Source organism: Aureococcus anophagefferens, assembly GCF_000186865.1.
Source record: "Aureococcus anophagefferens unplaced genomic scaffold AURANscaffold_10, whole genome shotgun sequence".
NCBI lineage: Eukaryota > Pelagophyceae > Pelagomonadales > Pelagomonadaceae > Aureococcus > Aureococcus anophagefferens.
The window spans coordinates 1,560,852-1,574,375 of NW_008705570.1; the positions used below are offsets into that span (position 1 = coordinate 1,560,852).

Below are 13,524 nucleotides of genomic sequence, written 5' to 3' on the forward strand. Positions count from 1 at the left end.
CTTTGCGAGCGTCATGGTTAATCGACGTCGAAGGTCCCGTCGGCGCCGGAGGACCCGATGCTCTCGAGGTACCAGGTGCCCATGAGCGGCGGCCGCCGCCGCTGGCGCGCCTCCGCGATCCAGCGCCGGAGCCGGCCGTCGGCGCAGACCGTCTCGACGACGCAGGTCCCGATCCAGCCGCTCGACGTCGTCTGCCAGGGCCGCGCGACGCGCCAGCTCCGCCCGCGCATCGTCGCGCCGTAGAAGCTCGTCGGGTACGTGTCCGCCGTCATCCGCGCGCTCTCGACGAAGTCCGCGAGGTCGTTCTTGAAGATCCAGCGCAGCGTGTCGCCCGCGATGTCCCAGATGCGCTCGAGCGTCGCGTTCGACTCGTGCACCGACGGGTGCGCGAGCGCGGCGAACAATTTGTCGATCATCGGGCCCGGCTCGTCGTCGACCTCGGGCAGGACCGCGGGCGCGTCGGCGCCCTCCCGCTCGTTCAACAGGAACGCGCGGTACTTCTTGAGCGCCGCGTCGTCCGCGGGCACGTAGTGGCCACCGTCGTGCACGAAGGTCTCGCCGCGGAACACGGCCGCGAGGCGGATCGCGTGCTCCGGCGGATTGATGTCGTCGGCCGCGCCGAGGACGTGGAGCGTCTGCAGGTAGCCGCTCTGCGACTTGACGGCCTCGAGCTCCGTCTCGTAGGGCCGCGGCCACGACGCGCCGTTGATGATCAGCTTCTTCTCCTTGAGGAAGCCGAGCGGACCCTTTGGGTCGAGGATGCCCTGCGCCGCCGCGAAGCCCAGCAGGATCGCGCCCTGCGAGTGGCCCCAGACGGCGTCGACCTTATCTGAATATTCCGCGAGCGCCGCGAGCGACACGTCGACGCCGCCGTAGACCTTGGCCTCGAAGGACCGCGTGCCGGGAGGCAGCGTCCACCACGCCGCGCCGCGGCCCGCCGCGTAGGGCGCGTTCGCGAAGGAAAAGTCGCACTCCGGCAGCGCCGCGGCGATGGGCTCGAAGTATTGCTCCATCGACGCGGCGGTGCCGCCCTTGCCGTGGAGCACGAGCACGCGCAGCGGCCTCGGGGGCTTGAGCGACGACGCGCAGCGCAGCGCGAGGAGGGCCATGGTGGTGTATAGCATGGCAAATTCACGCCTCCATGCTCTCAGCAATTGCTCAAGTCCCAAGACTTCACCTTGGACTTCAACACACCACGTCGCGCTCGGAAAAAAAGCAAGTACTACTCGCGCGACTCCTCGAGGCGCGCGAGCTTCGCGTTGACGCCGGCGAGCTCCGAGCGCACGGCCGCGAGGTCGTCCGCGAGGCGCGCGACGGCCGCGAGGACCGCGTCGGCGCCGGCGCCGTCGCGCGGCGGCGCGGGCGACGGCGGCTCGCCGCGCGGCGTCTTCCGTTGCGCGCGCGGGCTCTCGAGCGGCGCCGCGTGCTTCGCGTCGTGGGCCTGGTCGAAGGTGGCCAGCTCCACCTCGTCGAGGAACCCGTCCTCGACGGCCTTCGTGACCGCGAGGTGCCGCAGGTCGTAGAGCACGCCGCCGAACTCGGACAGGTTCCGGTAGATCTGGATCTGCGACGTCGCGAAGAAGCCCGCCGGGCTCGTCGACGTCAGCGTCGCGTGGTAGACGGAGTGGACCGCCAGCGCGACGAGCTCGCCGAAGCAGTCGCTCCGCTCCATCGTCCGCTCGACGCGGCCCCGGCGCATCGACGGCCGCGTCGGCCGCTTCGTCGGGGGCGTGAAGGTCGCGTCGAGGCCGTTGAGCTTGGCCGACATGCGCTTCTTCGACTTGGAGACCTGGGACTGCCGCCGCTTCAGCGAGTGGCGCTTCTTCGGCGCCTTCTCGGCGTCGTCGGCGCCCGCGAGCAGGCCGCTGTCGCCGGGCCCCGTGAAGTCGCGCGTCGCCGCGGCCGTGCCCGACGCCAGCACGTACATGAGGTCGCCCGTGTCGCCCGTCGTCTGGACGACCTCGCCCGCGTGCGACGCCACGGGCTGGATCGAGTCCGCGAACCGCAGCACGATCGCCGAGTTCTGCCGCTCGAAGAGGTAGCACTCGCGGAAGGGCCCCGGCAATAAAAACTGCATGACGTCCTCGCGAAGCTCGTCGGACAGCTCGTGCAAAATCGCCTGCTCGTCGAGCGCCGTCCGCTCCTCGAAGCCTGCGTGGAATTCGACCGCTGGTTCGGGCGGTCCCGACCAAACTTCGGAATTCTCTCGCTCGGTCACATCGAAGTCGATTCGGCTGATTTTTGGACGCATCGAGTGCTCTCGTCGAGTTCTCGAAGCACGGTCGAAGAGCTTGCGTCAAAGATGTCGCATACAGGCTCACATGGAAGTCGGGTTGAAGATTCGAATGCCGCGCGGCTCGACGCGGCTCTTGTAGAACCGGCGCACGCGACGGTGCAGCTCGCCGGGGAACTGGTGGTGCGCGAGCCACGCGCGGATCGTCTTCATGCGCTCCGCGCAGGCCTGCTCGTTGGCGTCGCTCACGGCGACGAGCGACGAGATGACGCCGATGACGTAGCCGTAGAAGCCGCCGCCGATGCACATGGCGATCATCGCGTAGAACCGCTCCCAGCCCGAGTTCGGGATGATGTCCCCGTAGCCCACGGTCGTCATCGTCGTCATGGCGAAGTACATGGCCGCGAGGTAGCGCGCCGGCACGCGCCACGTCGACGCGCTGTCGCCCTCGCCGTCCCGGGGGTAGTTCTGGAGGAACCCGGGGCCCGACAACACCATGAAGCACGCGAGCAGGTGGCAGAGGAACACGCAGTAAAAGGCCATGCGGACCGCCGTCAGCAGGCAGATCGCCGCCTTCGAGATGAAGAGCTCGTCCAGCGCGTCCGACAGGTTGCTCCCCTTGGACTGGAGCTTGCTCAGCCGCAGCAGTTTCATGACCTTCATGATCTTCCCCAACTTCAGCAGCTTCGCCGCGTTCAGGTGGCTGAACGCGGACCCCAGCAGCAGGTCCAGCGGCGCCGACGACACGAAGTCGAGCGCGAACCAGGTCCGCAGGTAGTGCAGCGCCGCGCGGTCGCCGCGCATCACGAGCCGGTTGTCTTCGTCGTAGAAGCCCGTGCGGAAGTTGATCGCGACGTCGACGATGAAGGCCGCGTCGATGAACCGCTCGACGTGGTACGACGCGTCGCCCGGCGCCGCGTCGACCTTGAAGGCCAGCCGGTAGGGCATGACGACGGCGATGTAGCCGACCATGAGGATCGTCGCGAGGTCCCAGAAGATGCGCGTGTAGCCGCAGGGCTCGAACATGGTCCAGAACGTGAGCTTGACCCACGTCGACACGAGCTCCTCGTCGTCGCTCTCGTACTCCTCCTCGCAGGGCAGCTCGACGCCGTCGAGCACGAACTGGAACCGCTGGCGCTGGAACGACGCCGGCCGCGACCGGTTCGGGGACAGGGTCGCGCTCGAGCCCGGGGACTCCACGGTCACGCAGCGCTCGATCTCCATGACGTTCCTCTCCGCGAGCTCCGCGACGTTCGATCTCGAGGACGAGCGCTCCAGGACGTTCCTCTCCGCGACCGGGGTCACCGCCGCCCGGTCCGCGAAGCTCACGTTCAGGGCGTCGCGCTCCTTCGGGGCGTCGGGCTCCGCCATCATGCCCCGGCAGCACCCAGCCTTGTTGCGGCTGAAAATTAATGGCTGCATCATCAATGCAGTTCAGCGAGCTGGTGTTGCCACAGCTCGCTTTTACCGCGATCTCATTGGCAGTCAAATCGTCGTCGTCCGCCGGCGGCGGCACGCGCCGCCCATGGTCAAGATGGACGAGAGCTACGCGTCCATCAACTCGAGCGAGATGGAGCTCGACAAGTCGGGCCACGCGCTCCGGCAGGAGAAGCCCGCGGAGGCGGAGGTGAGCTGGCTGAAGGCCCAGCTGCTGGCCGTTCTCTACGGCGTCGTCGCGACGGCCATGGCGGCGCCGGTCATGATGTCCTTCGCGTCCATCATCTTCAGCGACGTCTTCTTCGCGCCGTTCCTGCCCCACCTCGTCAAGCTCGTCGTCTGCTCCGCGGCGGTGCACCAGATCTGCTACGTGTGCTCGAGCACGATGGCGTTCGCCGTCGGGCAGGTCCAGGACGCGGGGCTCATCTTCCTCAGCGCCATGGCGCGCCTCGTCGTGCACGACGCGGAGGTCTGGCGGCGCGCGGCGCGCGGCGCCGCGGACGCGGTCGAGGGCGTCGCGGCGCGCGCGGGCGGCGACCGCGCGCTGGAGCGCGCCGCGGGCGGCGTCCACGGCGGCGGGCTCGTCGCCGACCTCGCGGCGAAGACGTCCGTCGAGGCGACGCTGATGCTGAGCGACGAGGTCGTCGTGGCGACGGCGCTCTGGCTCTTGGGCATCGCGACGGCGGCGCTGGGCTTCATGCTCATCGTCATCGGGAAATTAAGGCTCGCGTCTCTCGCCCAGTACCTGCCCGTGCCCGTCGTCGGCGGCTACCTCGCCTACATTGGGTTTTATTGCGGCCAGGCGGGCCTGGCGATGATGGCCAACGAGCAATTGATCGGCCTCGGCGACTGGCCGAAATTGTTCAACGAAGCCGCGGCCGCGCGGATCCTCGTGGGCGTCTTCGTCTGCCTCGCCATCAAGCTCGCGGGCGCGCTGGCGAAGAAGCACCACTGGAGCCGGGCGACGGCGGCGGGCATCATCCCGGGCACGCTCTGCCTCACGATGGCCGTCTTCTACGCGGGCGGGCTCGCCTTCGGCTACTCGCTCGAAGACGCGCGCGAGGGCGGCTGGGTCGGCAAGAAGCCCGCCGTCGCCGCGGCGGATATGAGCGGGACGACGGGCGGCTGGCGCGATATCGCCGTGCTCAAGCCCTGGACGCTCTACTTCCCGAACGCGACGCCGTCGGACATGAGCTCCGTGTTCCTCGGTCTGGGGCGGCTCCTGCCGCAGGTGCTGCCCAACTGGCTCGCCATGGTCTGCGTCGTCGCGTTCTCGTCGTCGCTCGACGTGGCGGCCATCGAGATGGAGCTCGGGCGGCCCCTGGACTACGACTCGGAGCTGCAGACCGTCGGCCTGGGGAACCTGGTCTCGGGCGGCTTGGGCGGCTTCTCGGGGTCCTACATCTTCTCGCAGACGATCCTCAACATGCGCGGCGGCGTCGCGAACCGGTTGAGCGGGCTCGTGGTTTTTGGTCTCGAAATTATCCTCGTCTTCGGCTGCCCGACGCCGCCGACGGCGTTCTGCCCCACGGGCGCGTTCGGTGGTTTGCTGCTGCTGATCTGCCTCGAGCTGACGACGGAGTGGCTCTGGCACGCGCGGCATCGCTTCTCCTTCCCCGAGTACGCCGTCTGCGTCTTCACGTTCTGCGCCATCCAGGGCCTCGGGCTCGAGTCGGGCTTCGCCGCGGGGCTGGTGGCCGCGGGCCTGGCGTTCGCGTGCTCCTACGCGACGCCCGACGGCGGCGGCGTGTCCATCGCGCGGTCGTCGGGCAAGGGCCGGTCCGTGGCCATGCGCGACTTCGAGCAGCGGCTCTGCCTGAGCCGCCACAGCGAGAAGATCAAGACGCTGGATCTCAAGGGCTTCGTGTTCTTTGGGACAGCGGCGACGTTGCTCGCGCGGCTCAAGGCCGAGGTCGGCGTCTTCGACGACGACCCCCGGTCGAAGCGGAAGCACCGCGGCGCGAGCCCGGGCACCGCGATCTCCGTCGAGGAGGCGCGCTACCTCGAGGACGGCGCGCGGCCGCTGGAATTTTGGGTCGTCCTCGACTGCGTCGACTTCGCCGGCGTCGACGCGACGGCCGTCCGCGCGTGCTTCGTGCCGTTCCTCGCCGCGCTGAAGCGGACGCGGGGCAAGCTCCTCTTCAGCGGGCTCAAGGCGGACGTGTTGGCGACGCTGGAGGGCCACGGCGTCGCCTTCGACGGCGGCGACGGCGCGTCGTCGTTCGACGACCGCGACGCGGCGCTCGAATCCGCGGAGGACGCGCTGTTGCGGCGCTACCACGAGAAGCCGGGCCTCCAGCCGCGCCTCGATTCTTTTAACGAGCTCGCCGGCGACGACGACCGGGGCCTGCGGGACATTCTGGGCGACTACCTCGCGTCGCGGCCGTACCTCCGGGCCGGCGACCGGAGGCGGGCGGAGACAGCGACGGATTCCGAGGCCTTCGCCGCGGAGGCCCACCGCCTGTCGTCCTACTTCTCGCGGACGACCGTGGACCAGGGCGCGACGCTCTTCGACGCCGGCGACGACGCGGCGAACATCTACTTCGTGCAGAACGGCACCGTCGACCTCTCCGTGAAAAAGTCGAGGGCGCGGCCCGCGCGGCGCATCATGCGCGTGAAGCGCGGCGCCGTGCTCGGCGAGCTCATGTTCCTGCTCAAGCAGGAGCAGACCCTGACGGCGACGGCGGCGACGCACACGGACCTGTGGACGCTGAGCCGGGCCGCGCACGCACGCATGCGCGACGACGACCCGAAGCTCTTCACGCTGCTCCAGACGGCGCTCCTCAAGTCCATGGCGCTCCAGGTCGAGGAGTCCCTCGCGACGGGCGAGATCTAATACGCGTTAGGCGCGCACTTCGTCGGGTCCTCGTACTTGTCCCAGTCGTGGGACGAGATCGCCGTGTTCGGGTCGTAGGGCGTCCCGGACATGGACGAGATGAGGCGGTCCGTCTTCTCCTTGGACTCGTAGGGGAGCATGACGGGCGGGCCCTTGCCCATCTTCTCGCGCACCTTGACCATCTTCGCCCACTGCGACTTCTCGTCCGGGTCCTCCATGGCGTCGCGCATCTCCTCGTGGATCTCCAAATCTTTCGCCATGGGGTCCTTCTCGTACTTGAGCCACTCGGGCGGTCCGTGCTTCTTCTCGAACTTGAGGATCTCGTTGGACGGCACGTCGACGTGGCAGGCGTCGCAGCTGTCGCGCTCGGCCGCCGTGATGCGGAAGCCCTTGTGGCGCCGCGCGGCGACGTAGAACAGCTTCCAGAGCCTCTTCCGCGGCTCCGCGAGCGACGCGTGGAGGGGCTTGTCCTTCGTCGACGCCTTCCGGGCGCCGGCGTCGGCGAGCTGCTCGAGCTCGAGGCCGTAGTCCTCGAAGGCGTCGCCCGTGAACTTGAGGCACCGCTCGAGCACGTCCGTGAGGTGCGTGAGGTACTTTCGTTTCGTGAATTCGAAGTCGCGCCGGTCGCGCTCCTGCTTCGCGCGCGACGCGGCGCTTCGCGCCTTGCCGTAGCCCTCCTTCTTGAAGAGGCCGCCGAAGTTGTCCGTGAGGTCGTCGCGCGTCCGCGCTTTGATCGCTTTCAGCTTCGCGGCGATCTGCTTGTCGTCGGGGTCCGCGGCGCGCGCCTTGGTTAATGCGGCCTCGGCCTCCTTGAGCCTGTCCAGCGACTCGTAGGCAAGGCCCAGGCGGAAGAGCGCCTTCTTGTGGTCGGGCTTGATGGTGAGCGCGTCCTCGCAGTGCGTCGCGGCGCTCTCGAAGTCCTTCAGTTTGAGGAGACACGCGGCCGCGTTGACGTGGCAGTCGCCGCGCAGCGCCGCGAGCTCCTCGACCATGATCGCAAGCTCCTCGGCGTTCGGCGGGTCCCGCGTCGCCAGGCAGCGCGCGACGTCCGCTTCGAGGTCGCCCTTGGACGCGAGGCCCTTGAGGGCCGCCTTGTACTGCCGCTGGGCCGACGAGTAGTCCTGGCGCTTGAAGCGGGCGTTGCCGTCGACCTTGTGCTCCGCGGCGGCGCTCAGCATCTCCGTCAGCTCCAGCTGGTAGGCGAAGGGCGTCTCCTCGGGGTCGTAGGCGTCCGCCGGTTCCGCGGCCGCCATCTCGGCCATAAGACGACTTTCGGCCCTTGTGCAAACGGCGTCGGACGTGGCGCCGCCGCCGACGGCGGGCAGCGGTGGCGGCGCGCGCTCGACGACGACGATGGTAGGCCTCGTCGAAGGGCTGCACTACGGCGGCACCATTAGTGGTTGAATGTGCAACTTGATGCGCTAATTGGAAGCATGGACGATTAGCAGCAAGGGTGCGACCACTGAGAGCATGGAAGAGCTGCCCTTGGTCGACGCGCCGCTCGCGCCGCCGCCGACCGATGTAGACGACGCGCCGCTCGTCTCCTGCATCTGTCCGACGACGCCGTCGCGGGCCTGGGCCTTCGAAACGGCCTACGCCAGCTTCTGCCGCCAGACCTACGCGCGCAGGGAGCTCCTCGTCTTCGAGACGGGCGGAACCCCGTCGCCCTTCTGGCGCGACGTCGCAGCGCGCGACGCCCGCGTCCGCTACGCGCACGCACGCGACGACGCGCCCCTCGGCGCGAAGCGCAACCGGCTCGTCCGCGACGCGCGCGGCGAAGTAGTAGCCCACTTCGACGACGACGACTACTACGGACCGCGCTACCTGTCCGCCATGGTCGGCGCGCTGCGGGCCGGCGCCGCGTCCCTCGTCAAGCTGTCGACCTTCGCCTGCGTGGACGCGCGGACCAACGCGTTGTCCCTCTACGAGCCGTTAAGAGACGCCGGCGGAGGCTCGCTCGGGACCGCGCCCGCGGCCGTCTCCGACGCCGCGCGACGGTCCTACTTCTGGGGCTACGGCTGGTCCTACGTCTACCTGCGATCGCTCGCCCTGGCCAGCCCCTTCGACGACGCGCGGCACTGCGGCGAGGACTACGCGTTCGTCGCCGCGGCCGCTTCGAAGGGCCGCGTCGTCCGCGCGCTCCGCGACGCCGGGGACGACCCCGTGGCGTGCCGCGCCGTCCACGCGGCGAGCTCGTCGGTGACGGAGCTCGGGCGGCCCCTGCCCCGCGCGCCGGCCTGGCTCCGCGGGGTGTTGCGAGAGGTCGACGCCGACGACTCGACCGACGACGACGAGACTCCCGCGGACGCGCTCGCGCGCGCTGAGGCGGCCGTCGCCGCCGCCGACGCCGCGGGCGCCGCTTTGGACGCCGGGGACGCCGCGGCCTGGGTCGCCCGCGTGCTCGACGACGCCGAGGACGACGCCGCGGCCGCGGCGCCGTCGCTCGCGGCGCCGGCGTTCGCGCGCGCGGCCGAAGCGACGGCGGCGGCCGCCGACGCGGCCCTGCGGCGCTACGCGCGCTGCGCGTCCGCGCCGCCGGACGCGCGGGATCTCGTGGTCGTCGGCGCGCGCCTCGCCAAGGCCGAGGGCCGCTACGCGGACGCGTTCCGATTGTTCGGCTCGGGGCGGGACGAGCGCGCGAAATTTCCAAGGCTCCTCTCTCGGCCGTTTCCCACTCGTTTCGGCTGATTTATGGACGAGCGATCATCCCTCGGAGCGTGCTCGTCGCGTGGCTGCTTTTTCGGGAACGCGCGCGCGCGGACCACTCACGTTGAAGCGAAGTTGAATCTCTCTTTTCCCGCGCAGGTTCGGCTGGCTGCGCGCGGCCGCGCCGAAGCACGCGGCCCTCGCGCGCGAGGCCGCGTCCTGCCTCTACTTCGCCGGGCGCTACGGCGCCGCCGTCGACGCCGCCGTCGCCGCGGGCGACCTGCGGCGGGCGCACTCCTACAGCCTCTTCGGCGATCCGACGTCGACGCGCGGCTTCGACCTCCGGAAGCGGTCCGCTGTGTGGAATTCAAATATTCAACCCGACTTCAATGTGCGCATATGCGACAGTTTCGACGCAAGCTCTTCGGCCGTGCTTCGAGAACTCGACGAGAGCAATCGATTCGTCCAAAAATCAGCCGAATCGACTTCGATGTGACCGAGCTAGAGAATTCTCAAGTTTGGTCAGGACCACCCAAACCAGTGGTTGAATTCGGCACAGGCGGTCCGCGGAACGGGCCGCGGCGCGCCTCGGGCTCGACCTCGCCGAGGACTGGGTGCGTCGTCGTTAAATTTGAGCGTTCGACCGTCGGTCGTAGGCGGCCCCCGTCTTCGAGGACGACACCGTCGTCCTCGCGCGCGTGCCCGGCCCCGCGTCCGCGCTCGGCCCGAACCCCGCGGTCTACGACGACGCCACGCTCTACGCGGGCCGGCGGGGCGAGGGCTTCCCGCACGTCCCGGGCTGCGACGGCGACGTCGACGCGGCGCCGTTCCTCGACGCGGCGGGGGTCGACGCGCCGTCGGCCGCGATCTTCGTCTTCGCGACGAAGCCCGGGAACCACTACCATTTCTTACTCGAGTACCCCTTCGGCGTTTATGAAGCGTTCCCCGCCCGATCCCCAGTTTGCACCGCACAGGTACGTCGCCAAGGTCGCGGCGCTCGTCCGCGGCGGCGCGGTGCCCGCGGGCGCGACGTTCTTTGTGCCGGCCGGTGTGGAAATCAAATCTTCAACCCGACTTCAATGTTCACGTATTCGAATGTGTTGACCCAAGAACTTTCGCTGTGCTTCGAGACCTCGACGAGAGCAATCGATACGTCCAAACATCAGCCGAATCGACTTCGATTTGATCGAGCTAGAGAATTTCAAAGTTTGGTCGGGACGTCCGAAACCAGCGGTTGATTTGCACACAGGTGCCGGCGTCGCGCGCCGCGGACGCGTACGCCGCGTGCTTCGCGGCTCTGGGCGTCGAACGCTGGCGGACCTACGACTGCGCGACGCGGCTCCGCCTGCCCGGCGGCTGCTACGTCCTCGACGCGGCGGCGACGGCGCGCGTCGACGCGCGGCGGCGGTCGCTGTGGGACTTCGACACGCCGCCCGCGGCGGCGTTCGTCGGGCTGCGGGCCGCGCTCGCGGGCCTCGGCGCCGGCGCGGCCGGCGGCGACGTCGGGCTCTACTGCCGGCGCGACGGCCACCGGGCCGTGCGAGGCGAGGCGGCGCTCCTCGACGCGCTGCGGGCGTCGACGCCGGGGCTCGCCTGGGTCGTCCACGACGGGACGGGCGCGCTCGCGGACCAGGCGGCCCTCTTCCGCCGGGCCGTGATCGTCGTGGCGCCCCACGGCGCCGCCCTCGCGAACCTCGTCTTCGCGAGGGCGGGCGCGCGGGTGGTGGAGCTGCCCGTGAAGCACCACGCGAACAAGGTCTACAAACACGCGGCGGCCGCGCTCGGCCTGCCCTACCGCGCGGCGAAAACGTGCACGAGCCTCTACACGGGCACCTACGACGTCGGCGAGCGGGAGCTCGCGGAGATCGTGGGGCTCGTGGGGGAGCTGTTTGACGAGTCGTAATTTTAGGTCTAATTTTGTGGCCGTGGTTGCTGGTGGACGTAAAGGAGCCGCGCAGTGGTTGCTGGTGGATGTGAAGGCGCCGCGCAGTGGGCTGGTGGACGTGATGGCGCCGCACAGTCGGCGAACGCGAAAATTTCGGGTCCAGTCATTCGCCTGTCGCGATTATCGCGCGCCTCGTCCACCGCGCCAGCGCCCGTCACACTCTCGTCGAGACACCAGAGTATCGTCGGTACCCACTCTCGTCTCGACACGAGAGCGGAGAACGCAAAAGCGTCGCAGAAGAGGAGCCGCCGCTCGAGCCGAAACGTTTTCGCGACGAAGACGCATGCGATTGGCGCCGTTCGCCGCGCTCCTGGCCGCGGCCGCGGCCACACTATCGCCGCCGCCGCCTATTCACGTCGCCTTCGCCTCGGACCTGGAGGTGTTGCCCGGCCTCGTCGTCGCGCTCGCCTCGCTCGCGAACGCGACGGCCTCGATCGGCCGCGTCCGCGTCCACGTCGTCTCGGTGCCGGCGGACGCGGCACTCGTGCGGGACGTCGTCGCCTGCGCGCTCCCGACGCTCGCCGTCGAGGTCCACGCGTTCGAGGCGCCCCTGGCGCTGCCGCGGCGGACGCGGCCCGGCGACGAGCGGCTCTTGGCGCCGCTCGACTCAGGGCAGGAAAAGAGAGCGAAATTCTCAACTTCAAAGGCTCCGATGTGTTTTCTGTAACGCGCGCGCGCGGAACGCTCGCGTTGAAGCGACGTTGAATCACTCTTATGCTGCCCAGGCTCAACTACGCGCGCTTCTTCCTCGGCGACGTCCTCAAAAACGTGCGGGGCAAGGTCCTGTACCTCGACACGGACACGATCGTCCACGGCGACGTCGCGGAGCTCGTCGACGCCGCGCTCGCCGGCGGCGCGCCGGCCGTCGCGGCCGTTCCGCGCGGCGATGGCCGGAAGCTCCGCCTCGCGCCGTCCGTGACGACGGACCCCGCCGCGCGCGCGGCGCTGAGCGCGCGGGGCGTCGGCGTCAACACGACGCAGCGCCGCCGCCCCCAGACCTTCATCGACGACTTCAACGCGGGCGTCGTCGTCGTCGATTTGGCCGAGTGGGACGCGCGGAACCTCACGGCGACGACGCTCGAGTGGATGGCGCTGAACCTGGCGCACGGGCTCTACACGAAGGGGTCGAACCCGCCGCTGGTCCTCGCGGTCGCGGGCGACTTCGAGCGCCTCGACGCGCGCTGGAACTGCCCCGCGGCGCCGCGCGCGCTGCCGCTGCGCGACGCCTGCGTCGAGCGGCCGGGCATCGTCCACCTCACGGGCCGCGACAAGCCCTGGCTCGGCGACGGCACGCTCGACGCCCGCTGGGCGGCGCAGGTCCCGGAGCGGCTCGAGGCCTGCCTCCTGGACGCGGGCCTCGACTCCGCGGCCGAGGCCGCGCGCCGCCGCGCGATGCGCGTCCGGGCCGCGCACCGGCAGCGCGCGCGGTTCCCCGTCTCGGACCGGAACCTCTACTGGGCGCCCTGGACCGCGGCGGGCCGCGCGTCCCGGCGCCCGCGGCGGCGCGGCGCCTAGCGGCGACGTTCCGAGCGCGCCCGGGCGCCTCGACGGCGACGCGCGCGCGCCCGGTAGGATCGATCGCGGCATGCTTTAGGCTCTCAGAGAAAGCTCGCGTCCGCCGTCGAGGCGCTCGAAGTCGCCCGCGACCGCGAGGACCAGCGGCGGGTTCGACCCCTTCGTGTAGAGCCCGTGCGCCAGGTTCAGCGCCACGTCCTGCGAGACCATCGAGCATCTCATGGGCGTCGCCGCGGAAAGGCCTAAGGCCGTCACGACGTAGCAAATCGTTGTTAATCTACGCGCCGCGGTTACTACTCGAGCAATTTTCGCCGCGCGCGCGTCTTGGGCAATGTCCCCTCATGGCCCCTCATGGTGCGTGTGTACTTGACCAGGACGCGTACCACTCCAAGGCAATCTGGATCTGTTGCTTCTTCATCCAACACGAGTCGTACAGCTCTTCGAGAAACGCTTTCGCCTGGTCGTTCCTCAAAACCAGATCGCCGAACGGATGCTCAGGATCCAGATCGGTCATCTTGATCATCGCAAGCAGTCCCGTAGCCTCGTCGAATTCGATCGACCCTCTTTCCGTCTCAAAGAGCCCGCCAAGGAAGCCCGCCTGGAACGTTTCGTACTGCGGGATACCGGACAGCGAGCGCAGGCGACGGGAACTTGGGCGGCCGTCGCTCGCGCGCGCGTCGGCGGTCTCTTCATCTTTGCGCTCGACGGCGTCGGGGGGGCTCGAGTTCGCGCGCTCGGCTTCGGCTTGCGATTCGCGGCGCTTCGCGTAATCCAATAATTCTTCGACCGACAGCCCTTGCAATCCCTTCGGGAGGCGAGCCCGTCCCTCGACCTCTTCGTCGGATTCAGAATCTCCAATTCGGTCAAATTTCGAGTAGTCGATGGGCATGATGACTACGAAAGCACGCGTGC

General features: G+C 69.2%; 1 protein-coding gene across 1 annotated transcript; it reads left to right on the forward strand.

Moving 5' to 3' along the window:
* Positions 1-11,823: 11,823 nt before the first annotated feature.
* On the forward strand, positions 11,824-12,285 carry AURANDRAFT_3806 (hypothetical protein; the record flags this gene model as incomplete). The annotated part of the gene is made up of 1 exon (XM_009038928.1): positions 11,824-12,285. A coding segment is annotated over one exon (462 nt), but the record flags the coding sequence as incomplete, so codon positions are not given.
* Between the last annotated feature and the right edge of the window lie 1,239 nt (positions 12,286-13,524).